Raw genomic sequence first — 27606 nt, forward strand, 5'->3', positions numbered from 1 at the left:
AACTAAACAAGGCACATTTCAAATACCTGTCTCATGTTTATGTTCATATCATGTTTCTTTTCTTTGACAAAATTACAATTACAATTAAATTAGGGTGGTTCTACACAGAGGAAAGTATTCTCTATTTGTAGCAACCTAGGCACCAACACATAGTATCAGAACTTTATTCTTTTGGATTTGTCTGCAGCTTTCAAATGTCAACATCCAAGCTGGCAGTATGTGAGTCAGCTCTTTGATATCTACTCCACCTGACAAACAGGTCAAGTAAACTCGCCCTCCACTGCATCCTTCGTCACATGGATAGCCTACTACTTCAAGGTTCAGGATTTGGACCCATATTCGATATTATTCTGCTATCTATTGATTCTCTGTTTCTTCATCTGGAATCTCAGACAGAATCTCTGCATGCCTCTCTGATATATTAGTCTCTTGATGATTTACACAAGACTGATCTCTGATTTATAGCCATGCCCTTTATATTTCCGTCAGAGGTCACACAGTCAATGCAGCTATTTCAAAGCTCACTTTCATTGACCACATTACAACAACTGCCAGGTTATACCACTTTATGCTCCATGATGTAAGGATATGAGGCCAACAGCAAACATTTCATGGCTACGTTACCCATACATCACTAGGGCTATCTCACGTTGCTAACAAAAAAAAAAGTTAAATATTTATATATTTTATTTTTTCCCTCTTTTACATGTTAAATAGATCAATTTACGTATTAGATACACATATAGGCTAAATATGTATGGTCTTTTTTTTTAATGTCAGTGGATCCCCCCTTTAAAGTAGCCTTCCTATATTTTAGAGACACAGAAAAACAGTAAAAACAGCGGACTGAAAAAAGCATGTTTTTATTCTCGCGAAAATGTTTTTTTATATGTATTTTAGATGAAAATCATATACCATTTACATTTTAATATATTTATTAGGCTTATCAATATATTTTCTTTATACATTTTTTGTAGGCTATATTTGAAAATAAATGTAAAACTGTTTATCCATATGAGGTTAGGTATTCTCAAGTATCTTGGCAATATTTAACGTGATTTCTGCATTTTATTATTGAGTCACAGGCTGCTACATGATATATTTTTTCTCTCTAATTACTAAATGATGGACATGAATTGAGATTTCAACCGCCAGAGGGCAGCATATAACAAAAATCCAATCAGAGGTGCTGCACTGTCAGAGCCACTTGAGAAAATATTTCTCTGAAATATCTGGTGAACTTATGAGTCATTTCGTCAATTTTACACACTAAATAGGCCTAAGCATTATTTAACAGTCCATAGGCTACTATGGACATGAAAGGAGAAAAGAGGAGAGTGAAAAACAAGAGATAAGGAGTAACCTTGGGACGTGTCTCATTGTCTCAACTCATGTGATTGGTTGAAAGTTCTTTTGTGTCTTTAGTTCCACTATAAAAGCTCTGCTAACGGTATCTCATTGTCAGCTTGGAATAGTCTACTGCGCTCCATAGGATTCTACAACTCATCATGATTTTTAAGCAATGGATTAACATATCTGGATTTTACCACTTATAAATTCCGAGAAAGTATCCTGTCTGGCTTTAGAATATCTGATTATCATCAATTTCAAGAGGACTTTTTCTTCTGTTGGACACATTTTTGCGCACACTGTACACTATGGCAAATGCTTGCGTACAGTTCACGGGTTTTGTGATGAGTTTTCTTGGTTGGATTGGGCTTATCATCGCCACTGCCACTAACGAATGGGTAGTTACTTGTAAATATAACATGAACACCTGTAAGAAGATGGATGAACTGGAGGCAAAAGGTTTGTGGGCAGACTGTGTGATCTCAACTGCCCTGTATCACTGCAGCACACTCACGCAGATCCTCGAGTTACCAGGTACGTGTGATATCATTTATTAATAACAGTAAATACAACAGAAATGTTCTAGCTTCTTTTAGGAGAAAAGATGAAAACGGGTTCAATTCAGTTTCCAATATTTAATACACATGCAGCATACTATTTACTTTATTAAATAAAATGAAATATTGCTGGTCATGTACAAAATATGTATGCAATAGGCTATTTCACAAATTTAATTGGTTACATTATTTAAAATTTTAAATCTGATTATGTTTTTAAATATAAAATTAGATTTTCATATAGTATGTAGCTATTAAACCTATAGTATTTTTACATTAGCCATCTATAAATTATATAAATTATTTCCTATTCAAAACAACTTTTTTTTTTATAAATATATTTTATAATATAAATCATTAAATTACAATATGATTCATTGAATTTTATTATCACTGTGAATTCGAGAATTCAATTATTCTGTTCTTTCTTTTAAGCGTACATCCAGACGTCTCGAGCACTAATGGTCACAGCATCGATTCTCGGATTGCCTGCTGTAGCGCTCGTGCTCATGTCAATGTCCTGTATTAACCTTGGAAGTGAACCAGAAAGCGCCAAGAACAAACGATCAGTGTTTGGTGGAATCCTAATAATGCTGACTGGTAAGACTCTATTTTTATTTCTTAAATTAAGGTCATATTACGCTTTAAAAAAGGCCTACTGTTCCCATAGAATGCATGATTTCTATTGTTTAACTCTTTGAGTGTATCTTTCTTGCTCACCCAGACAGCAACATAGTGCCGCCCAGATTCGGGCCACATCTGATACGCGTGGAATCCACATGTACCGGATGTGGCCCGGATCTGGGCCATTGTGGCTTAATGCAAAATATAACCATAATAATAAAAAAGAATATTTGTTTGCTAATAGTGTGTCTTTTCTTCCTCAGCTTTTTGTGGCATCGTTTCCACTGTGTGGTTTCCCATCGGAGCCCATCACGAGAGAGGTTTGATGTCATTTGGCTTCTCCCTGTATTCTGGCTGGGTGGGAACTGCACTTTGTTTGCTCGGAGGCTGTATGATCACCTGCTGTTCAGTGGACACCCCTGCCACATACACTGACAACAACAGATTCTACTACTCCAAACAGGGCCCCGCCCATCCTGGCCAGCCCTCCACTAACCACGCCAAAAGTGCTCACGTGTGAGCTTCGGGATTACTGCTCAGATCAGATCCCTAGTCTCTTTCTTCCCTGTCTCCACTGTTTCTTGTTTCAACTATGTCTATCTACAGTGGTGACTCTTTGGATAGTTATCGCACAGCTGAACTCTAACCCTTTGACTCAGCAGCAGGGTTACAAGAAGTAACCGCTCTGAAGGATTTATTGTTGAAAGGGTCTTCAGTACAATGTGTCATTTTAAGTCTTATTTTTATAGTGGGATACTAACAGTATTACCAAGATGTTGTTTTTATTCTAAATCTTTCCGTTTTTTTCAGTCTGTTTGTACAGCTATCTTTTCATTTTGATTGATTTCAGAATAGCCGCCCAAGCCAAATTGCACCAAAGCAGTTACCATTTAGCAATATTATTTATTGTAATACTTGTATGCAGTTTTTATGATGTTTTTTTTGTAATAAACAATGTTTACCATGTGAAAATGTCTGTGAAAATGTTTTTTGATTATAGGTTGCGTCATTTTTATAAATAAAACCCTGCTGGTAAAATGAACCAAATTGCTTTTCACATGACTGTCTAATTGTCAAACACAAAATCTGCTGTCAGATGCCCAGGCAGGTGCAGTGCATCATCCTTAAACCTCTCATTCATTCTCACTAAAAGCACTTGAGACACACATACAATTCAGGCGCCCAAGACATGTACGTGTATCGATTTCTCCATGTCTAACGAGAAGCTCGTCCCATTACGACTGATGGCCAACCATGACGGGCAGATTAAAGGTTAATGGTCGCAATCAGCCATGAAGGAAGATTTATACTCTGGTTTTGTTTTCTGGTTGGGGTCCTTGAACTGAATGTTTCCTGTTCCACTTGTAGGCATACAGTCGAAAATGGCTGAATACTGAGGATATAAGCAACATGTGAATGTTTTTGTACATCATGTGAAAAAATTAAATCACTTTCTTAATCACTAAAGTATGATTTATGAGGGGTGCATTTTAGATGTCAAATATTGCTTCTTATTTGAAGGTCTTCACCGTTCAGTCTTTGGTTAGAGGTAGTTTGGGGTGAAGGAAATTCAATGAATTGAAAAATTGCATCGGTCTTTATAGTATTTTTCTCTTCCGAATATGCAAATGATGACCTAAAAGCAGAGGGAGAGAAAGAAATGCAAAAATTGACCTGAACTAGCAAGAAACAGGAAGTTGAATGTCATGATGTTAATCCAGCCTTCATTCCTGTTTATAACTGGAGAAAAAAAGGTTTAGCATTTCCTTTTTAAAGGGTCACGAAACAAACAAACAACAAAAAACAAACAATAATGATGTTGTAAATTATGCTGCACATAATAGAAATTATTTAAAGATTAAATTAGATCATTTAGGAATGTTTGGCCAATTTTAGTAATCCTGTGTCATGAACAAATGAGTCTCCCTGCATAAATGGGTAGGCCTGATTCCACTGGCTGAAACGCCTTAGCCACATTGAGTCCCTGGTAAGAAACACACTTGGCTTATGAAATGTTGCTTTAACTGTGTGAATATGACTGCAATTGCATTTACAATTATGTTGCTTATGATTTCACAAAGCTATAGACTGTCAAATTAAATGTCTATTGCTTTAAATGCTTAGCATTCTAGCTTAGCATACCTTTAGCCTGTTAGCCTGCTAGCTTTATAAATCTATCATATTTGATCATTTGTTAAGATCATGCAAATAATAAAATGTGAAGCTACACTTTTTATATATTTAATATATATTTCATTTAAAATATATTTAATAAAATACAACAGCCACAGTAGTGCTAAAATCAGAGAACCGATAGCAAACAAGATACAATTACAAAAAGTGGCAACCCATTTGTGAGAGGGGATCTGATTGTTCATAACACCGGATTTGTATTTTTAAGTCAGCATCAACAGGATGTGACATTTTCATGAACTAGAAAGGCCGATTTGAGCAATTTTTAAAACTGACGAGAACTGATTGTGCTGAAACAAGGCGTTTCATGGCCCTTTAATGTTCTTTGTAACTCAGGAAAGTATCTCCATTTGAACAAACATGACAACTTCATTTACTAGCCAAAAATTATTCAAGTAATCATATTCTAATGTGGTATTTTTAGCTTGTCTGGTTTTTCCGTGGAAAACTGATACTACTGAGCATAAAAATGACAACGTTGTATATTTGTTACCTGATACTCTAGTACAAATTGTTACTGATTATGAGACAGACCTTGAACTGACCAGAAAAATCAGCAGTTTCCAGAATGTTCTGAAAACACCGAATGGCTTCTTACAGGAAATGTCGGATTATTTGTGCAGTGAGTTGATATCACCTTTTGCATAAGGATTAGTGCGAGTAATAAAGCAACTACTGGGTATTGCATAAGCTTAAAAGTGCATAATATTTTTTTAAATATGTGTTTTAAATATATCAGGAAAATATAACCATTTACCACACAGCATCCTCTCATCCAGGATCAGCACCAGGATATTTTGCATCAGGAAAAGGGGAGGCTTCCTCCCAAACAGATGACGACAAACAATATAAGGACATCACATTTAAATTTGATTCAGGCTGATGAGAGATGACACAAATGACGTCCTATGAGTGCCTCATAGGAATAACACTTATGAAGACCCTGCCACAAAAGGAGGGTGCTTCTGGTTGTGTCGATGCCTGCACCATACAGACAGAAGGGTCTGATCTGTATGAATTGAACATAACAACATGTTTTGAGATCTCCAAACCATATTGTACCACATCGACCACCATTGCAGCAATGATAATGGAACAGTACGTCCTGATCTGTTCATCTCATTCCTCTGCATAGCCAGCGGCATAGCCCATCCCAGTATGACCATGTTTGTTTTGTGCTCAGGTACGACCCTCGGATCGCTGTTATTCTAGGCTCACCGCTCCACGCCACAGGAAACAGAGCGGGCCTGCAATGCAATGCTTACATAAGCCACCCATGTGAGGATTTTTATTACTTCTGATTCCGGGTTGTGTGAGACAGCCTTAAAGCGAAAGGAAAATCAAGAGTCACGCTTATCTGATCTGCAATAAATGACTTTCATTGTTGCATGGAAGCAATATTAACATCTCATTACACAGTGCAACGGGAGAGCAAAACCACAAGTAGAAGAAACAATAAATAGATTCTTTAAAAAAATCATTGAAACCAGAATACATCCACTTCATACCAAAATATACAGAAGAAACAAAGATCAGATTTGCAAGGGCAGCCAATCTCCACATTTCCTGAACAAATACCGAACAAACTATGATAGCAGGAAAGATAGATCACAAAGTACAAACACTGTACCTTTTCTCAGAGACGAATAACAAATAGTAGCTATCTTTAAAAGCAACAGAGATTTCTGATTTTTTTTTCCAGATAGATTTTTAATAAAATATTTCTATATGTAGATTCTAATCTTACTCAAAGGGGTAGTTTCATCCACAAATGAAAATTCTGTCATCATTTACTCATCCTCATGTCGCTCCAAACATGTATGACTTATACTTAGCACAAAAGAAGATATTTTTAAGATTTCTTTTTTTCTTTTTTAATGGGGTCCAAAACAACATCATTTGACCCCATTGTCTTCCATTCTATGGACAAAAAAATATATCTTATAGGTTAGGAGATAAATAAAGATTATGACAAAATGTTCATTTTTAATGAACTACTTCTTTAAAACCTTGCTCTTCTTAAGCCTATTCTTGTGTTATAACATTAAATGAAATCTATTAAATCAAAACCCAAACGTCTCCAGTTATGTTTTTTAGTCTAGAAAGAGGCCATTAAAAATATATGCTTTCGCCACTTGTCTTCAGAAATTCGTCTGAACCGTAAGAGAGCCCACAAAACACCACTGGCGGTGGCTACACTACCCTGACAGAGAACCTGAAGGTATGAAATGCCTGTAAAAAAATACTTCTCTTCGATATCTCACATCTCCACACTCTTATAAGGTGTTCTACTATTTTGTCTGATACAGTAAACGAAGGATGCAGACTTTGGCTTGCTTTGTAAACAGAGGCCACTCAGGACGAGGAGCGTTTGAGGGGTGTACGATGGGCAGGCTGCTACCCTCGTCTCTCAGAATGCTACATTTGAGAGTTACATCAAGTCTTTCAACGGTCACCACACATGCAAATACTCACAGACATAGTTTTACTCTGGGCCCCGTACGTCTGAACATGCTATACATTCAGCAAAATGCCACGGCGACAAGAATCACATCATAGACCAAATGCAAGGAACAAAACCAACCCAGGCCCCAAAATTGAGCTCTACACGCTGTGAGATCTAAAAAGAAATAGTTTGACTCAATAGAGTAGTGCTTTATAGGACTCAAAGCCTGCAAATCATTTATGGCAACTCAATCTTTAGTTTTTTTTTTTTGTTTGTTTGTTTCTAAATATTTGTCACAAACACAAGAGGGGAAACACATTTAAAGCAATATGGCAGGATGTGCTCAGAGTGTCTTCCGCATGTATGGATTTGAGGCCTGGCTTGGTTTTTTTTTTGGTTTTTTTTTGTTTTCGGCTGGCAGAGCTGTACAGATAGAGTTGGTCTGGACAGATTGGTGAATTATGGGAGAGGAGGGAACAGCAGAAGAGCACATCCAGATTCAAAATTCACAACGCTCTCCACCACATGCAAATTCCCCTTCTGTTTTCCTAAATCACGTCTCCTTTTTTTTTCAACGGACACACTGACCAGCCGAGAGACACAAATCGTACTGTGGTCACACCGTGGGTATTTACACAGAGCGGCCTGCTTGCAAGGATGAAGCGGAGTCACTGGCACATAGGATGAATGGATGGTCGGTTGTGACACGTGACAGCTGACAGGCACCTTCAGCGGGAAAACAAACCCATGGATATGTCGACATCAACAGAAATGACAAACAAACAAGCATGGACATCTTGATGGCCATATTTAAAGCACACACTGACAGATGAAGGCACTATTGCAAGCAAAGTCCAATTACTATTTGTAAAAACCTACGGTCCAAACCTCACTTGGGCTAGATGTTTGAGTGGAAGAGAATGAGGCCTTTGATTCTGTGGGGGTCTAAGTTTTTATCATATCATTCCTCATCGTATCATCTATCTTTGCTTCTCAAACTAACCTTTTTGTATGCGAGAATGAAATTAAGAAACAGCTGCTGACTGAATAGCTAAAGTGTGCAAATAGCTTTAAGTGTTTTAAGGGCTACGTATGGGAATTTTTCAGCTGGTTTTACAGTATATCGACCCCACATAAAGACAGTGTCGAGGCTAATAGAGCGGAAGTGATCTGTGAACGGACTGAAAGATTGTACAGCTTGTTTAGGGAAAACTGTGGGACTGTGATAAATAACAGGGCAGTAATAAACTACAGGCCAGATAATGAATCTCGTGCTAAAGTAGTTAGTGTAATTTGGTCGGAGGGACTGTTGCTTTCAAGAGAAACATTAGATTATACATATTTAAGTGCTGAAGAGTTCAGTAAAATGATTATAATGAGATATAAAACTGTAAAATAATTTAAAAACAAAAAGAATTTTAGGTGCTATAGGTGGTTAAAAAAGAAAGCTCAAAAGCCTTCTAAATGTTAAATCCCATCCTAAACGTTCACATTATCCAATTAGTAGTAAAAAAAGGGCTGTAAATGAAGGAATAAACGTCAAATAAAAACTCATTGCAGAGAGACATAACAATCTAGCCCAAGGGTTCTGCAGTTGTCGGCAGACGAGTACATTCAGATTACATTCTCATTCCAAAGGATCGTCCAAATCATCGTCGACCACCAGCGCCTCAAAGGCCGGACTAGGTTTGCTAGCTTTGCTTTTGGCCCTGCTGTGTGAGGAGGAAGAGGAGGTCCTGTGGTTGTCCACCCTGTCCTGGCCGTCAAGCCGAGGCTCACTCTGCTCCTGCTGTTTCTGTTGCCCACCTCTGCCCTCATGGGAGCCCAAGCTTTGGTATGGCCCTCCATCTCCTGAAGGATATAGATCGTCATCCACGGCAAAGTTGTCATCCACGCCCACGTCATAGCGCTGGTATGTGCTAGCATGGGCTTCCTCCTCTCGCGCCGTGATCTCTAGGGTGCTGTTCCACATGCCGTAGCCGAAATAGATTAAAACACCTGCAGAGACGAATACACAGAGACAACACAAACAGTGCACACACATCCATAAACGAATGCACAGATGTAATTGATCAGTGTTTTCCCTCAGTTCATTGACAAAAGAAACATAAAAAAACACAGCAAATGATTGAAAGTGGAGAGCATGTGGGTCATTCCTGTCATGCAATAGTTTAGAACTGTAAAATTTTATTGTAAAATCAATATGATTTTGTTGTCATTTAAGGATTAAGGTTGTCATTTTTACTATACTTTCAGAAATATGATCTGGTTAAGCTCAAGAAATTCAACTTAGTTAATGATAACATTATTATTTACACAACGGCAAAAAATTTACATTTTGAAAACATATATATATATATATATATATATGTGTGTGTGTGTGTGTGTGTGTTTCGTTTTTTTTTTTTCATAAAATATATTTAGAACGCAAAAACAATACACTGATCACCAATTAAAACCATATTTACATTTTTGTTGTAAAAAATTCAATTAGGTAAAGGAAAAAAATTAATCACTTGCAATTTGTATTATATTATTTAGAAATCTATTAAATTTAGTCAATGGTCATTCAATGTTTTTGAGTTTAATACAACTGTTCAAAAGTATAGAATTTGTTTTTAAATGTTTTTGAGAAAAAAAACATTCGCCAAAAGGCTGTATTTATTTGATTAAAAAACACAGTAAAAACAGTAATGTGAAATATTATTACAATTTAAAATAAATGTTTTGTATTTTAATACATTTTAAAATGTAATTTATTCCTGTGATCCTTCAGAAATGATTTTAATTATGTTTTATTAATGTAGTTCGGGAGGAACACGTCAAAATGAGCTACTCTAGTGTCTCCAGCTGTCTACAATCAGTAATCACAAATACTAGTATCACCAGCTGTCTACAATCAGTAAACATATCTACCCAATCAGCACAAAGGCAAACCATATATAAGCACAGTCAAAACTCACACCCCGTCTCATCAGACTCTCCAGGTCACTTCCAAAACCTAGGGGAATACTCTGCGTTCGGGCCATTTACCAAGATCAGAGCCCTCTCCCCAGACAGCACGCCAAATACGTTTACCAATTTAATCTATCCGACTGATTTGTGAAGTGTGAACTCGTGAAATGCTTATTTATTGCTTAAAAAACATTTCCTATTATTATCAATGTTGAAAACAGTAACATTACGGTAATATTTGTGTGATACATTTTTTCAGGATTCTGAAATTATTTGGAAAATAAACCTTTTGTAACATTATAATGTCTTTACAGTCACTTTTGATGAAGCTGAATAAAGTTTCGGTTACTGACCCTAACCTTAAGTTTGAATGGTATACAGTAAATGAAACCACCCTGCATTTCAGGAATGACCCATGTCAATAAGATGCTGCCTGTATCAACACGCCCATTTAAATTAATATCGAAACTCACCCACGAAGCACCATACGCCAAAACGGATCCATGTGATAGTGGAGAGCTTGAGCATAAGGTAAATGTTTACAAGCATGGCAGAGGCCGGGACAAAGGGAACGCAGGGAGCCATGTAGGGCAGGCGCTTAGGGTTCTCCGGCTGCTGAATGATGATGAAGATCAAGAGCGTGATGACCAGAAGCAGCAGCACCAGTAGCAGCACGGCCCACCACTGGCCGTCAGCTATCTGACCTGACCCGAAGATGATGAGGGAGCAGAAGCAGAAGATGAGGATGAAGAGCAGAATGACGCAGCGAGTGACGACCCGGCCGGTGACCACAGTGGGGCGGTCCATCTTGCCCGGCAGGCCGAGCCGAATGCGCATGGTGTAATAGCGAGGCCCCAGCAGCTTCTTCAGCTTCAGAAGGTACACGCTGTCCGTCTCATCTGACTCAATGCCTGACGACATGTCCACGGTGCCGTAGTTGGGGTGACTGGCAGTGTAGGTGGACTTGTCAGGCTTACCAATCAGCATCTCGTTGTCTCCCAGAGACGGCAGGTTCTTGGCTCCGCAGGTGTTTGTGGCGGCTCCTCCATAATCATCACCCTCACTGACCGGCGAGCAGGCTTCCTTCTCGCACTCGGCCAGCACCCCCTCCTTACGTTTCGAGTTCTGCTCGGAGAGGAAGTTGACGAATCCGTGGATGTCTCCTTCAGGCTGGTAACGCAGCAGAAGCACACACACCGACACGAGCGTGTAGGCTAGCAGAGTGCCGATGGACATCATCTCGATCAGGTCCCTCAGACTGACGAGCAAAGCCAAGAGAGCAGAGAGGAACCCCGACACCACACAGGCCACTGCAGGAGTCTCCGTGTACGTGCTCACATTAGCCAGGAACCTGAAACATACAGGTTGTGCACATGACACCTTCAGTCCTCCAATCACAAGAGAGCAGAGCTATATACAAGCACAAATGGGGTCTAAACAGAATTTGGATAAGGTCAAAAAAGCACATACATTGGAAGTGTGAAGCTAATCCCTCCTGACACCTAAAAAGACTTGACTACTGTCAATCAACGAGATGTACTAAAACGAAAGATTTAAATTTTGTCAGATATGTGTGGCTAGAAAACTGTCTGAATAAACATTTTGGAAAAGTGCATTTATAGAGTATAAGTTTGGGTCAGTAGGATTTTTTTAAGAAACAAACACTTTTATTCAGCAAGGATGCACTAAATGGATTTAAAGGGAGAGTAAAGACATTTATTATATTACAAAACAAGTCTATTTCAAATAAATGTAAAAATAACAGTTCAATAGTTTTTTTGAACTTTCGATTTTTCAATGAATCCTGAAATAAGTCTCAAGCAGCAGAACTGTTTTTAACATTGAAAATAAAATGAAAAATTTGCTGAGCACCAAATCAGACTGCTAAAAATATAGCTTGGCCATCACAGTAATACATTGAATTTTGAAGTATATAAAGCTCGAAAACAGTTCTTTTAAATTGTAACATTTCACAATATTACTGTTTGATTGCAGCCTTGGTGAGCATAACAGACAAAATCATTAAAAAATATTACCGACCCAAAACTTTCGAATTGTAGTGGCAGCATTATGTGAAGCACATTTTCTACAGGTATTCCACTAAAAAGTTTTTCTGCTCAAAACTGAGATTAAAATGTGAATGTACTTTTTTGTAGTCTTTTATAATTTTTAAATACTTTTTCATGCTTTTTAAAGGGGACGACCCTCCCTTTGAAATCTGATGACGAGTGTTGACATGAGATGCATTTGAGACGCTTTGAGAGATCTTACTTCCAAGTGTAAATGCCAGTGTATCTTGCCTGACCACTTTTGAACACGTGACGGGTGTACAGATGTTCATACCATGTGTAAACAGGGATGAAACATCCAAACATTCAATTTATCAAAGTCTTACCACATATCCATTATACTAGCTTTGATTTTAAATGTCAGGGCATTTCTTTTGAAACTGCATGACAGGAGCCTATTTCTCCAGCAGAGAATGATATTTAAAGGGCATTTGAATCATTTGCAATAATGGAGACATACAGCATTAAACAGCATCGTGAATCATAATTACTTGACCCTGCAGTTAGTCTTTTTTAAATTCGTTTTACAGTACCTGAAGAGCAAACCATCTCCTGCCATGGCGTAGATGACTCTCGGCAGTGGGAAAAGAGAGCCCAACAAACTGACTGTCAGTCCTGCAATGGAGCCGATGGCCACTATGTATTTGGCAGTTTGGAAGCCATGAAGAGAAAACATTTCCATCAGAGGAGCATCTGTGTCAATTTCAGTGTAAGGGACCATCAGGGTGAGGATCACACTCACCTGTGAGAGAGGAAGAAACAGAGTGTGATTTATTGACCTTACAATTAAACAGTTTATTTTTATTTATTTTTTACTTAGCTTTAAGAATGCACCCATCATAAATGTGTCATTCAAACTGATCAGGAACATTGTTAAAAAATAACAATTATCTTCCAATTCCAACCTTTGGAAGGATAAGGAAAAGAGTGACAGCCAGAAACAGTACAAGGTTTGACCTACTTTTTACAGTCTATGGGTTTGACAGACGTTTCTGAATAAAAAGTCTAATAGAACTAAGACTAATGGAATTTATCCTAAACTTTCTGAACACCTAATGGCATCATTGGTGTGATTATGTTTTCAAATATCTGGCGTTATAAAGTTGCAAATGTAGAGAACAAGTTGTTTTTACTGTTTACTTTTAATAAATGGTTAATTTTTGCTGGGTAGAAAGCATTGGGTTCTCAAAGTTATAATCTGTTTTCATAGTACAATGGACTCTTTTGAATCAAAAGATCAAGAATTCTTTGATTAACCATTATACATTATGGCACATTTAAAGCATTTCAGAAAATGCAACAGAAACACACACATATCCACACAAACACAGACAGAAGTGTCTGGTCTAAAATTAGCCTCTATGACAACAAAATGAGATCTGAAAGCTGCTAATTAACAAGTTTGCTTCTCATCATACAGTCCTGTAGGTGTTAAAATGAAGAGCCATTTTAGTAAAGGCAAATTTGTTTCAGCTAAATCCAAAACAGACATGAGAAAAATTAGAGGGATAAAGAATAAAAGAAGATCAAATAGCAGAAAACAGAGAAAATATAAATAAAATGTATAGAATATTTTTCCTGAGATACAGGAACGAGGTCTGTCGGTGTGTTAACACCCATTGCGTTTCTATGACAACCTCCTAGCTACAGACAGACAGCATAGCATGGTGATAAAGCTGGAGAGCTTTTAATATATCCAGACATGCTGCATGAAGAGAATAATCAATGACTGTCTGTGTGAACACAAAGAAAGGGACAAAGTTATGCTACAGTAGATCATTTTTTGCCATGCATCATTTTTATTCTTAAAAGGAGAACGAATCGGTTACCTATGGTAACCCTCATTCCCTGAGAAGAGAACAGAGACGCCTTGTCAAAGGAGTTTTCATTGAATTGGGATTTTGAGGGAACTAAAACGAGCCAATGAATATTGGCATGCAGGACTAGGGTTCCCGAGCAAAAGGGGACAACGACGAGACCTAGGAGTTCCCCAACAAAAGGGAAGTTTAAGTATAAATAAACAGACTGTGAATGACATACCAAACTTAATAAAACCTTTATCACCTGACTCAAGTCAGCATCACACTTAACGATGAAAATTAACAAACTTGAGTGTTACATGGACAATCAAAACAGCCAAAGGATAGTAACATGTACAATTTTCAGATTTCAAAAATCCCAGATTTCCAATGTGGTCTTGGGTATTGCGTATGAACCCAAAATGAGAAACAAACGTACAAATGGTTAATGCTATATACTCACAGAGACATAGGCAGTGAGGCAGGTGACCAGAGAGGCAGTGATGGCATAGGGGATAGATGTGTTGGGACTTTTGGCTTCTTCTCCCGTGGTGGCTATGATGTCGAACCCAATAAAAGCATAGAAGCAAGTGGCTGCACCCTGCATGACCTGTTGGACAGAGTGGTCGATTATAGCTACAAGACAATGCAATATTCTCTTCACTGTTTGTTACAGTAATATATGATTTGAACTTCAATAACTGATTAGAAATGTTCTTTACCCCTGACCAGCCATAAGGCAGGAATCGTCCCTCATCCCAGTTGCTTACACTGACGAAGAACAGGCCTGCAATCATTATGAACACCCACACCACCAGATTGATGACATTCAGCACGTTGTTGAACCCGACGGAATTCTTCACACCCAGAGCGACTATTACTGTGACCAGGATAGCTATGACCAGGGCCAAGAAGTCTGGATACGACTGTTCCCCTTTACCTGAGAGGTGATAAACGAGGAATTCACATCAGATGGATTTTGAAACATAACAAAAAAGGAATGTGTTGAGCCAATTTTGATGCTAGCATTACAAAATAATATACAAAAGTTTTCGATAGATAGATTGATTGATTGATTGATTGATTGATTGATTGATTGATTGATTGATTGATTGATTGATTGATTGATTGATTGATTGATTGATTGATTGATTGATTGATTGATTGATTGATAGATAGATAGATAGATAGATAGATAGATAGATAGATAGATAGATAGATAGATAGATAGATAGATAGATAGATAGATAGATAGATAGATAGATAGATAGATAGATAGATAGATAGATAGATAGATAGATAGATAGATAGATAGATAGATAGATAGATAGATAGATAGATAGATGTCTCTCAGATGACAGTAGTAAGTCTAGATAGTTGTTTTTCACAACATGTCAAAAGACAGTCCTCTTTTGACCCCTCAATGCTGTCATGAATAAATGATGTATTTCTAAAAATATTCAACATACAAACTAGGCCTTACGCGGAATGACTATGAACCATAATGTGCGCAGAGAGACACAGATGGAGGGATATTAGGCTCTTAGAGAAAGGGGTTGGTTAAAGAAAAAGACATTTTACTGCTGTTGGCCCAGTATGGTTATGTATTTTGGCACAAAATGTCATGTTTTGTCTGGGTCAGACACAATAGTCTATTTGTAATGTCTGTCTGCAAACCAAAGACGCTGAGCAGAAAACAAATAGCATCCTTTTTACATTTCCCAAATACCCTTATTTTATTCCTCCATCTGTAATTTGAGGATTGACAGTAGATGGTGTGTCTTTTTGAGTATAAGGTTTTGATGCGAAGGACCCCAAAATGTACCCTTCCGAAAATATAAAGGCAGCTATAAATTTACAATGTGAGGAAAAAGTATTTGATATAAAAATAACAATAGATAATTTGTTTTCATGACTGTAACCAACTAATAAAAATTTTGCAATATTATGTGTGAAACAATAATCAGGCGTAGCGTTAGTTTCGGCAGGTCACCTCAGTCAAGCTCGCATCAGCTGATCCACATTTAGGACATAACGTCATATACCTTTATGAATACGATGCCTATCACAGCATCCCTATATATAAGAATTATTAGCAGCTAATTACACTCTAAAAAATGCTGGGTTGTTTTAACCCAACTTTGGGTCAAATATGGACTAACCCAGCCGTTGGGTTACATTTTTACATTATATTTTTAACCCAACATTTCGGGTTTGTCCATATTTGACCCAAAATTGGGTTAAAACAACCCAGCATTTTTTAGAGTGTACCCTCCTCCATCCCCAGCTCCTCCTCTCATCCAGTCAGGACTTGGCCTTCTGATATTCCTCTTCGCATCAGACTATTTTTTTCTTAAATCATACTGTACACAACATTAATACTATCTGCAATACATTTATGTTGGTTCTGTTCAGTTTACCCTAAGGTGGGTTATTGCTGCCCTCCAAGAGTTCATGCCCAGAACCATTCCACCAATCCAAACTGTATCATCTTTGACGATAGTAGTCCTGACAGAATAAACGTTTTCTAAAAGGTACTATTCAATCAAGATATTTCATAATTCAGGAATCAAGATACAGAAAAAGCATTTTTCACATGAATATTTAGTATAACTAAATGTCAAGATCTAGAAGTTGTTTCAAATCATATCTGCTTTGAAAATATTTCTACCCTATTTTTAATAGCAAATGCCCAACCTATGAAAGTGCTTATTTTTCCTCTTCAGAAATATAATTGGAGCAGCTGTTTCACAGTGCAACACAGAAACTGTTTTTTAACAAGCTTTCTTAACATTGTCATTGTCACCAGACTATTGACTGCCAAAGTGCCTATTCTTTTCTGCAGCACCATTATCTACTGCTAAATGAAGCCGACTGTAACTTCTTTTGTAATTACTGTGGGTATGTGTCACACCATTAGTGTGTCAGTTCAGTTCAGTTCAAACTGCAACATTTAGTGACATAAAATCTAAAATGAATAATAGTAGGCTGCCATGGTTTTTTATGTGAAATTAAGATTTCCTTGTTGCAGTATTGAGATTAATGGGGGTCCCAGAAATTGATGATTATTTTCTAAACATAAACATAACAGTGTCTAAAGTTCATGTCACTCACCCAGTCCGTTGAGTGTTCCTACATGTTTGATCATGAAGCCACTGATGCTGTGATTGGCCAGCGAGTCAAACATGCTGCTGAGTGCACTGGCTCCTGCTGCTGTACCAATCAGATACTCCAAAATCAGATTCCAGCCAATGAAAAAAGCCACAAATTCGCCCACCGTCACATAGCTATAAGTATAGGCAGATCCTGTGGTTTTAGGCACACGCACACCAAATTCAGCATAGCACACCCCTGTGGAGAGATAACAATGATTACTGTAACACCTGTACTCCTGAAGGTTATCAATAAAAGCATGAACGTGTTGGCTCTAATTCGTTGCTGAGATGGAGTCATTGATTTTTTTGGGGCTGGAGTGTCAGATCAATTCTCAAATGTCAAACATAGAATCCCAGAGGGCCAGATAACAGGAGTAAAATCCCTCTTTACAGACTGGATCCCTGTAAACCCCACTATAGTGGAAAAAAAAGATAAGGATTATCTGTTTTTACATTCCAAACTAATATGTACTTTCTAACACCAGCGCTATAGAGCAGTACATAAACTGCGAAGTTGACATAATGTAATGTATTTCTGAATAATACATGGTCAAATAAACAATGGCACTTGAATTAATTTACTGAGAATTCATTGGATGGAGAAAAGTCACTGTTTCATACCAGAATGGAGTCAGTGATGTGTTTTTCTTTGTAACAGATGAATGAATCACAATAAAACCAGGAACATGTTTTAGGAAAGTAAATAGGGTTCATTTCAATTTCATTTTGACTTAATGTTATATCCGTTTCTTGGAAAGGCTAAAGACTTTTATTGAGATTCTAAAAGGATTTTTGTTCATTTTGTCCCCTGCCGTTCACAAAAAAATGAATTTATACATTTATTCAACTAAGATGCATTACATTGATCAAAAGTAAACTTTTATAAGGTTGCAAAATATTTATATTTCAAATAAATGCTATAATTGTTTTACTTTCTATTAAAAAAGGGCAGTTTCCACAAAATATTAAACAGCACAACTGTTTTATCTTGAGCAGAAAATCGTATTACACAATGATTTCTGAAGGATCATGTAACACTGAAGACTGGAGTAATGATGCTGAAAATTCAGCTTTACCATCACATTATTCAAAACATATTCCAAAACTTATTCCAAAAACATTCAAAAATCTTACAGACCCCAAACCTTTAAACAGGAATGAATATTATCTGTGGCACATATGGAAGTCAAGAATTTACTCTAGATAAATTTGACTTTAAATATAGGTTCGATTTTAATGAACATTTTGAACTAAAGACACTTTTTTCATGGCCTGTATAGCTAATATTGACCAAGGGTGTAATTATAAGTGTTTTCAATATTGAACTCTGTTTCTGTTTCCATGGGTAGAAGAGTCAGCTGCATACAGGAACAAAATATTCCCTTCATTTTTGCGTACTTTATGTTAGTCTCCACAGGGAAAACTAAATGGATTTTCCCCACCAAACTCTATTTTGGTTGCTGCATGCTGTGCACAGCTCCAACCTGTAAATCTAATGAGCCAGTTCACCATGCGTCATCACCACACGTCAGGAGGCATAAAGTTATGCACTAAGCTTTAGACTGACTCAGGATCAATGAGTAAAAAATTACGTTACCCTTAGTACAATAACTCTAGACCACGTTTCACTGGGGGAAGGTTTAGAGGAATATGACAGACCTTTTTTTTTCTGTGTTTTTCTCTTTTGTGTCAGATTGACTGGAACAGGAAGTTGGGGCGGCACTCACCTGACAGGATGGAGGCCACGGCAGCGATGATGAAAGACACAATGACCCCAGGACCCGCCATTTCCTTAGCCACCAGTCCAGAAACCACGTACATGCCCGTGCCTACACAGCTTCCCACTCCCAGAGACACAAGGTCCACGGTGGAGAGAACGCGGGCGAGTTTGGTGCCATGAGCCCCCGTGCCACCTGAGCTCTCCAGCATGGACTCCACCGGCTTCGTGCGCAGAATGCGGGACTGGAAGGCAAACCAGGTGGACCCCCACTGAATCCGCCGTGGGTCCAGTTTGCCAAAAAGCCCACTCATCCTGGAGGCAGGATATGGATAAAAAGGGCTTCAAGATATGGGGCTGATACTCTGAGGAGGATGGAGGGTCTAAAGAAGCTTTGGGAGATGGCCTTGTTGTATAGGAGGTCACACAGAAACCAGCTGAGATGTTCACTGTCTTTCAGAGGAGCATTATCACTAGATGTTTCCACATGATCAGTGAGGGTGAAGGTGAAGCAACGCTGTGAACAAAATGAGATGACAATGGTATGATCAATCATTATTCTTGACAGTCATGCTTAAGCTTGCCTCATACTGTAATAAAAGTTTCTTTTTTTTCAAACTTTCAAACTCATCAAAGATTTCTGAAAAAAAAAAACATATATCCCAGTTCCCACAAATGCATTAAGCAGGACAACTGTTTTAACATTGATAATAATCAGAAATCTTTTTTGAGCAGCAAATCAGAATATTAGAATGATTTCTGAGGGATCATGTGACACTGAAGATGCTGAAAATTCAGATTTACTATCACAGGAATTAAATGCAATTTAAAATATATTAAATTATAAAACATTTCTTTAAATTGTATAAATATTTCACAATTTTACTTTTTTTTTTTACTGTATTTTTGATCAAATAAATGCAGCCATGGTGAGCATAAGGTACTTCTTTCAGAAACATAAAAAAATCACACAAATCCCACATTTTTGAATGGTAAAGTAGCTATACAAAAAATATTAATATTTAATAATAATAGATATAGATATATTATCACAACTGTAAATGCATTATTAAAAAGTAACATTCATATAATTGTTGAATAAATAAAAAAAAATATATATATCTAATATATATTTCTCACTAGCTGTGAAATACTGTGCTATGTAATACATTTCTAATATGCAGAATGTATATAACTACCAACAAAATGATGCATTTTGCACCTGTCTACTTCTATAAAATCTGAACGGCCCTTCCAGTGATTTTTTATTATGAACACAAAACCATTGGGTATCATCCTGTGAATTCTCCCAAAAAGATGCATTTTCTGTTGTTCAAGTATGTTTCATTCACATTTTGAAGCAAATCTAATGCTGTTGACTAAACATTTGTCGTGGTAAAAGCCTCTTCATGCTAGCCTAAAGGAAATGTGCTGCCATATTCACAAGAAATACATTTAATACCGCCCGATTAAACACTAATGCAAGAGGCAAGATAGCCCTCGGAGCGGGATCTTTCCATCAGCTATTCACTAATGTTTGTAAAAGAAAGGCCTGTTAGCTTAGTTTAACAGATGAATGGATGCTTTCTACAATGTAAAACATGTAGCACAATATTTTGCCGCCATTGTGGGTCACAAAAAAAAAAAAAAAAAAAAACAGATAAGAACAGTAATGGATATATCTGTCAGGCTAAATGACACTTTTTCAGAGAAATCATCAAGCAAATCATTTATATCCAAACAATATCTCAGTCGATTCAAAGCAATTCATAAATTTGAAAAAGAACAGAAAATTAGCATATTATTATCAGATTTTCACAATTGTTTATGGCATCTGTGTCCATCATTCAAACAAGAGACCTTATTTATAAATGCCTGCTAGCTGCAGTGATATTTCATGAGTCATTCATTTTCGGTCCATCCTGATAAAACAGTTCAAAAAGATTAAATAAATATGAAAAATAAGTGTTCTTAGGTGGCACTAAATGTAATGCCGTTTTGTTCGACTTTGTTGATTTGATATCTTAAGGGCCTCTTGATAGGAAGAAGCTGGAGATAACATCAAGAAGACCCATGTTAAACACCAATAAACTCTGCTGATGAGCCCTGGTGTGCAGCCAAATAGGAACAGGCAAAGAACGAAACCCATTCCTGCTTTCATCGGTTTCATTTCCTATCTGACATTCTTTCTCCTCTGATCTTCTCTATATCAAACCTTTTTTTATACCAACACATTTTTTACACCTCATTTTACAGTCCTTTCCTCCTCTCTTTCACCACTAGCCCAGTTCCTTCCGATTTAACACACCAATCCTGTCACTTTGAAGGATTTTGATGGTTTCTCTTAGCAGTAATGATACTCTCTCTCGTTCATCCCATGTCTTAACTGTCTGCAGGAAGACAGATCACAGTGAAGTCTGTCCATCACGGTGACTCAAGCACACGACAACTGACCAGTAACAGGTTTACAAACCACACAACAGGCCACAAAGACTGGGTCTGTCTGCTCTACCGATTAGCTTATAAATTACTTAAATGTATGATGGGTGGATTGTGGCTTCAAGCAAGGAGATGTCCTGCAAAATGTAAAAGTAATGGTTATTTAAGGTTCACATGTCAGTCCACATTGAGCTAAACAGTAACGTCATGATGTTGTTTGTCCCTTTGGGGTGCTGGAAGAGTATATATTCAGACCTTGCCAATGACCTTATGACACACACATGTATAAACAGTGGCCTGCGGTCCAACACAGAGATTTGATGTTATTCAAAGAGACAAGATAATGCCATAAAGATCCTTAATGTACATACGCTCTCCTTCCACATGTATTGTATACATTAACGGTTATATAAATAATGCGTGCGAGCAGAACAGCATAGCAAAAGGCAAAATACTTTTGCCAAATACATATGGTTTGTATTTATATATATATATATATATATATATATATATATATATATATATATATATGACTGGCATATATAAATTCATATATTTTTCAGATATTCAGATATACAGTATATGACTGGCATATAAAAACTAAGAAACAGGTTCTAACATTCCCCCATTCTAAATATTTCTTAGCTGATACTTATAATATATCTGCTTAAATTGTGCTTATGTCCACCTAAAATGAGTAATAAAAAATAGTTTTGGAAAAATTTAACAACGTTATTATTTGTGGACAAACAGCAAAGTTTTGTGAGTAGTGTGTAGTGTAGTGCACTAGCCGAAACCTGTGATGGGTTGCCATGGTGATAACCATAGCAACATTTTGACATATTACAGCAATAAAGCTTGAAAATAAGTGTGTTATTACAACTAAAAGTTCAATATATTTTAAAATAATGTTGAAAACAGTTGTGATGCTTAATCTTAGAAAGAAGCCATGATGTATGTTTTCATGATACTTTGATGAGCCGAAAGTAAAAAAAAAAAAAAAGTAAAAACAAATGTCCTTCACTTTTGATCAGTTTAATGCATCCTTGCTGAATAAATGTATTCATTTCTTTTCAAAACCATTTTTTTGAAATCTTTTTGAAAACACAAATCAAACAGGTGAAGCCCATAGACTGTAAAAAATAGGTGGAGCCCCCTGTGGAGGTCAAATTCACCTAAATCAGTCATGGCTGTCATTTAGGAATCAGGATAATTGGGTAATTGTGCAGTGTGATTGGTAAGGGAGGAAGTGATGGAAAGTGTTTGACCATCTACAGGCAATGGAAGAAGAATTGATTTCCTTTGTGAGATCATTGTGTGGGAAAAGAGAGTGGGCATATTCTACAGCTTTTGTCGAGGAGGTCTGATTGATTGAACCGTTGCCAAGCCTACTTGTGGTAGAAGGAAAAATGCTTCTAATCATTGCTATAAATGTACAACCTTATATGTAATAAATGTTTTACGTTTTTGTTCAGTTTCCAATTAATGTTTCATTTCATTTGAAAACACATACGCCATCACTAAACCCTAAATAAAACTTTGGGACCTGGTCCTTCCACATCCTGATAAAAATTTCAGGGGATTTTTATTTAGCTCCAATACACCGTCACATGGTCTAGTCATAAGAAATACAACATGCGCTCTGTCATTGGGTGTAAAAAAAGTATTTTATATGGAGCTGTTTTCAGTGCTAATGTCCAAATGTTAGCTTTTAATGCTATAGAGATTTTAATATAGCCAATTCAGACAACATAATGCCAATATAACCTCCAAACATTATAGGAAAGCTTCCCTTTCTCGAGTTTTATTTTAAATCACTGATATTTTAACATTGACATATAGAAACTGTTATATTTAAACCCACAATTCCAGATGAGAAACTGACACTCGCCATGCTTTTCACACTACATAATTCTCTTGTTAATAACAGGGTGAATTTACAAGTTTCACCTTGTTTGACACTGCTGTTGCCTGTATTCAGAATGAGAGATGGAAATCTCCCATTGCATTGTTCTGCTGCGTTATACTTTAACCTTAGAGTACAAGATACAGCAAAACACAGCAGAGCTACTGTACGGCTGCAGCAGATGGTGTGTAGAAATGGTAGACAGAACTGCATTGCTCAAATTACAGAGGGATTCAGACTCCATGTATTCCTTTATCAGCCCTGCCAACATACTGTATACCCTGGCACAGTGAAAGACAGAGAGATTGTTCAACAGGCTGTCCTCAAAAGAGCTGATTTACTGTTTTAAAATACCAGGACTAGGACACCAATCTTAATGAGAGAGATTGAGATTGTCTTAAATGTAACCGAATTATGCATATTCAGGTGGAAGCATGCACAATGTAGAATGTTTTCAATTCATAGTATCATTCAAACATTTCAAAAAGCTTAACTGAAAATAATTTACAGCAGGACTGTTTCGAGTCTAAAACAGGGATCGGCATCAAATGAAAGATAAGAAAATGATATACTTGCATTTAATATTTTTAAAAAATCTTTATGCATACGGGCTGCATTTATTGGATCAGTAAAAACAGTAATATTGTGAAATATTACAATTTAAAATAATTTTAATTTATTCCTGTGAATTTTCAGCATCATTACTCCAGTCTTCAGTGTCGCATGATCCTTCAGAAATCAATATAACGACGATTTGCTGTTTAAAAAAGAATGTTAAAAAGTTGTGTAAACCATGTCTTTAATATCACTTTTGTTCGATTTAATGCATCCTTACTGAATACAAATACTAATTAATTCAACAAAATCATACTGACCTTAAACTGAGCACCTAAAATCGGAATACTCACGTTTATACAACATAGAAAGAAACTTAACCCACTTATGTACAATGTAATGATGCTCCATTTAATTCCATCTAATCTGACTTGCTCTGATCTTTATTTTTGGCATGATGAAACAGATTTAACCTTTAAGCATCACCTTAAAATCACCTCACCAAACACAAAAAAAAAAACAAATACGCACAAAAACAGAAGATTAAATGTAGAAACTCCAAACTTTGATAACACCTGTCTTCACCCACACAGTCAGAGCTTTCCTCAGGGCAGTGTAGTGCAGCTCCTCCCTTCTTCTTGCTTTCCCTTCTCTCCTCTCCACCCCCTCCTCCTCTAGGGCACTGCACTGTTACATAAACTGGCTGCTGAGCGGAGTGAATCTGCCTGGCACGAACACTAACACCATTTCAGGCCATCAGATTTATTGCCATCTCTCCCTCAGTACAACACACATCTCTAAGTATCAGGGCACAGTCAGAACCAAATTAAACCAAATATTTAAATACAGCACTCCATACAAAACTACTGTTTTTGCTGCATGATGTTGCTAACGGTTTATCATAGCAACAATATGGTATTAATCAGTCAGAAGGTGTAAATGAATGACAAACACTCCTATAAGACACTGGGTGATGTGTACAATAACAAAATCTAAAACATACAAACATTACAATTTTACTTTTGTACAGAACAAAATGGTTCCTAAATGTTGCCAGGCAGTTTACTCTACAAATACTGCACTTTAAAGAATGCATTTGGGTATTTATATTTATAATGAAATGAGTATTTATTTATGAGTAGTCTCCCCACAGCTGTCCAGACTGCATTATGTCTCATGCCAAATGCAGTTCTGCAGGTGGTTCTAATTGACGGAAACCCTGTAATTGTATTACAGCATGTGCGCAAACAGTGCGAGTGACATCACAATAGTGGCAAGAGCTTAATGGGAGCAAAGCCAGAAAAAAGCAAGTCATACCCATGAACTCATGAGACAGAGTTCAAATAGCATACAGGTGGCTTTTCAAGAGCCAAAACACAAAAAAATCCATTAACTTTTGAAGAATCTTTAAAGTCCTCTAAAGTGTACACTCTAAAAAAGGCTGGGTTGTTTTAACCCAATTTTGGGTCAAATATGAATAAACCCAAAAATGTAATACAAATATTTAACCCAATAGCTGGGTTTGTCCATATTTGACCCACATTTGGCTTGAAACAACCCAGCAAAGCTACACTGTAAAAAAAAGTGTTAAAAAGTTGAAACTGTAAGTTACTTTACCATATAATCTATAGTGAAAATATTAATTGAATTAAACAGTAAACAATGCATGTTAATTTTGCAGTAAAATACATTAAAACTTATTGTACACTATAAGTAAAAGCATATGCATTACCTTATTATATAATTGTACTTTTACAATAATTAAAAAAACATTTCCCATTTCTTTTATTGAAATAAGAAATTATTATTATTATTATTATTACTCTAAAAAAATGCTGGGTTGTTTGAACCCAATTTTGGGTAAAATATGGACAAACCCAGCCATTGGGTTACATTTTTAAATTACATTTTTAACACAATGGCTGGGTTTGTTCATATTTTGTTAGTCCAAAACAACCCAGCATTTTTTATATTATTATTTTTTCTGGTATCAATTATCCACAATAATTTGTTTAATGTTCCATTCACGTTGTTTGAAGTGTAATAATACTTACACTTATCTTTTGTCTTGTGACATGACATTTGAGTGTAAAATTAATATGATTTAGTATAAAACCGTACATAAAAATATGGCGGGTGCAGTGAAATAAAACATGACTCAATAAATCAGAATAAATAAGCTCAATAAAAACAGAATCAATCACACCAACAAATAGGCTACATAAAGATGGATTATTCAATAACAGCAGAAGAGACCTAATAACCTAATATAATGGAACAACTGAGAGGCAATAATTTCCATTCATATTTAACTGTTTAAAAATTCACAAGCAAAAATGGTCAGACCACTTCTGGAGGTGGTAAACATGAATCTCTATACAACTAATTGCAACAAAGGAAGATAGATATTACACATCTTTCGACTAGCAGGTTAAAGTATCCACACCAACTATTTTTAAGTAGTTGTCTAATATTATACTAAAAGCAACTTAATGATGTATAAATCCGGACGTGTATATTTCAGCACCATGGTCAGCGCCGTTGTATTTTACACGCCCGGTTATAAACAAAAGGCATCCATGAGTAACTGCCATCATGTCATTGGAGATTAACCTCGTTTCACTGCCTAGAGCTCCCCTATAGACACATTCACAGGCGGTGTAATCAAAAGAGGCCATTGTTTGTCTAAAAAACCCAGTCATTAATAATAAAGACAAGTCTTTTGCCTTTCTATTGCATAGAATGCATGTTATTGAGACGGAGACATTCACTTGATAGTGATCTCACACCGCCCCTCCCGTAAAACACAACCAGCTGATACCAAAACAAAATATTTATTTTCTTATCGTTTTTTAAAAAAAAACATCAACGTGGGGTGTTTTATTTCAATCATTGATGAATCAACATCGGTTAAAAAGTTAATCGCAAGAGAGTGGCTTAAACATTAATTTAATCCCTGTCCGCTTTTAAATCACAAAAAGAAACTGAATACTAAAGAATCGTTTCTTTTTTTTTCTTTTTTTTTTTTACACAGATTGTGTCTTTTCGCCTGTAAACTGTAATTTGCTCATATATGATTCTGATTTGAGCTGAATAGGGTCTAGTGTACATCCTGACCTAGTGTCCTGGTTTGGTCAACGCTTACCTTCCAAGCTGCTGCCGCTGTCCAGCTGTGCCGATGCTGATGTGCGGTGCTGCGGCTCACAGCGCCGCGATACTGTGGCGTAGTCCAAAGGCAGGTGGATCCCAAGCAGGATGCATTTCCGTTTGCGTATCATATAATGCCCATTATACATTAACAATGATTCATCGTAACTCAAAGCAGCACTGATGGCGAAAAAATCATCATTGTAAGGATTAAGGTCGTCGTAGGGAGGATACTTCACTGATGCTGCAAAAAGGGACCTACGCTCGCGTAGTAACGCAGGGGTTAAATTATTCAGACGCTGCCTCCACGTGATAAGCGAGCAAATTCATTTATTATCACAGTCTACGTCAATGACGTTATGATATCATTGCTTGAGAGCATCGAGCCCCTTTTGCGACAGGCAAAATGATCCGTCATAATTCCACCATCAAACGCATGATGGGAAGGAAACAGGAAGCACGCTCGCTGCATCCATAGAAAAGATGCAAAATCCGGAAGATGAAAAGTGACGTAAGTAATGAACATGCGTGATCATATTTACACAAAAAGAAGAAAGGCCCAGAGTAGCAACATTTTGTTTTAACGTCTCCAAGTATTTTTGAGGTAATGTGTTTAAAAAAATTGATTTAATATTTCCATATTTGTCTGCTACAAAATAAAATTGTTCTGAAATCTAGCCTAATGCTTCATAAA

The 27606-nt window shown here is 36.8% G+C and overlaps 2 protein-coding genes across 2 annotated transcripts; one reads left to right on the forward strand and one right to left on the reverse strand.

Moving 5' to 3' along the window:
* Positions 1-1438: 1438 nt before the first annotated feature.
* Positions 1439-3503, forward strand: cldn11a (claudin 11a). Its single transcript, XM_039676956.2, has 3 exons — positions 1439-1884; positions 2343-2507; positions 2795-3503. Exons 1-3 carry the CDS (start codon positions 1659-1661, stop codon positions 3049-3051), a joined length of 648 nt encoding a protein of 215 aa, XP_039532890.1. The 5' UTR covers positions 1439-1658; the 3' UTR covers positions 3052-3503.
* A 2574-nt stretch (positions 3504-6077) lies between these two features.
* On the reverse strand, positions 6078-27376 carry slc7a14a (solute carrier family 7 member 14a). The gene is made up of 8 exons (XM_039676955.2): positions 26911-27376; positions 18876-19382; positions 17108-17344; positions 14716-14933; positions 14457-14603; positions 12728-12936; positions 10599-11476; positions 6078-9168 (listed from the first exon to the last, which is right to left on the reverse strand). Exons 2-8 carry the CDS (start codon positions 19177-19179, stop codon positions 8798-8800), a joined length of 2364 nt encoding a protein of 787 aa, XP_039532889.1. The 5' UTR covers positions 19180-19382; positions 26911-27376; the 3' UTR covers positions 6078-8797.
* Positions 27377-27606: the final 230 nt, after the last annotated feature.

Source organism: Pimephales promelas, chromosome 5 (assembly GCF_988280905.1).
Source record: "Pimephales promelas chromosome 5, fPimPro1.hap1.1, whole genome shotgun sequence".
Classification (NCBI taxonomy): domain Eukaryota; kingdom Metazoa; phylum Chordata; class Actinopteri; order Cypriniformes; family Leuciscidae; genus Pimephales; species Pimephales promelas.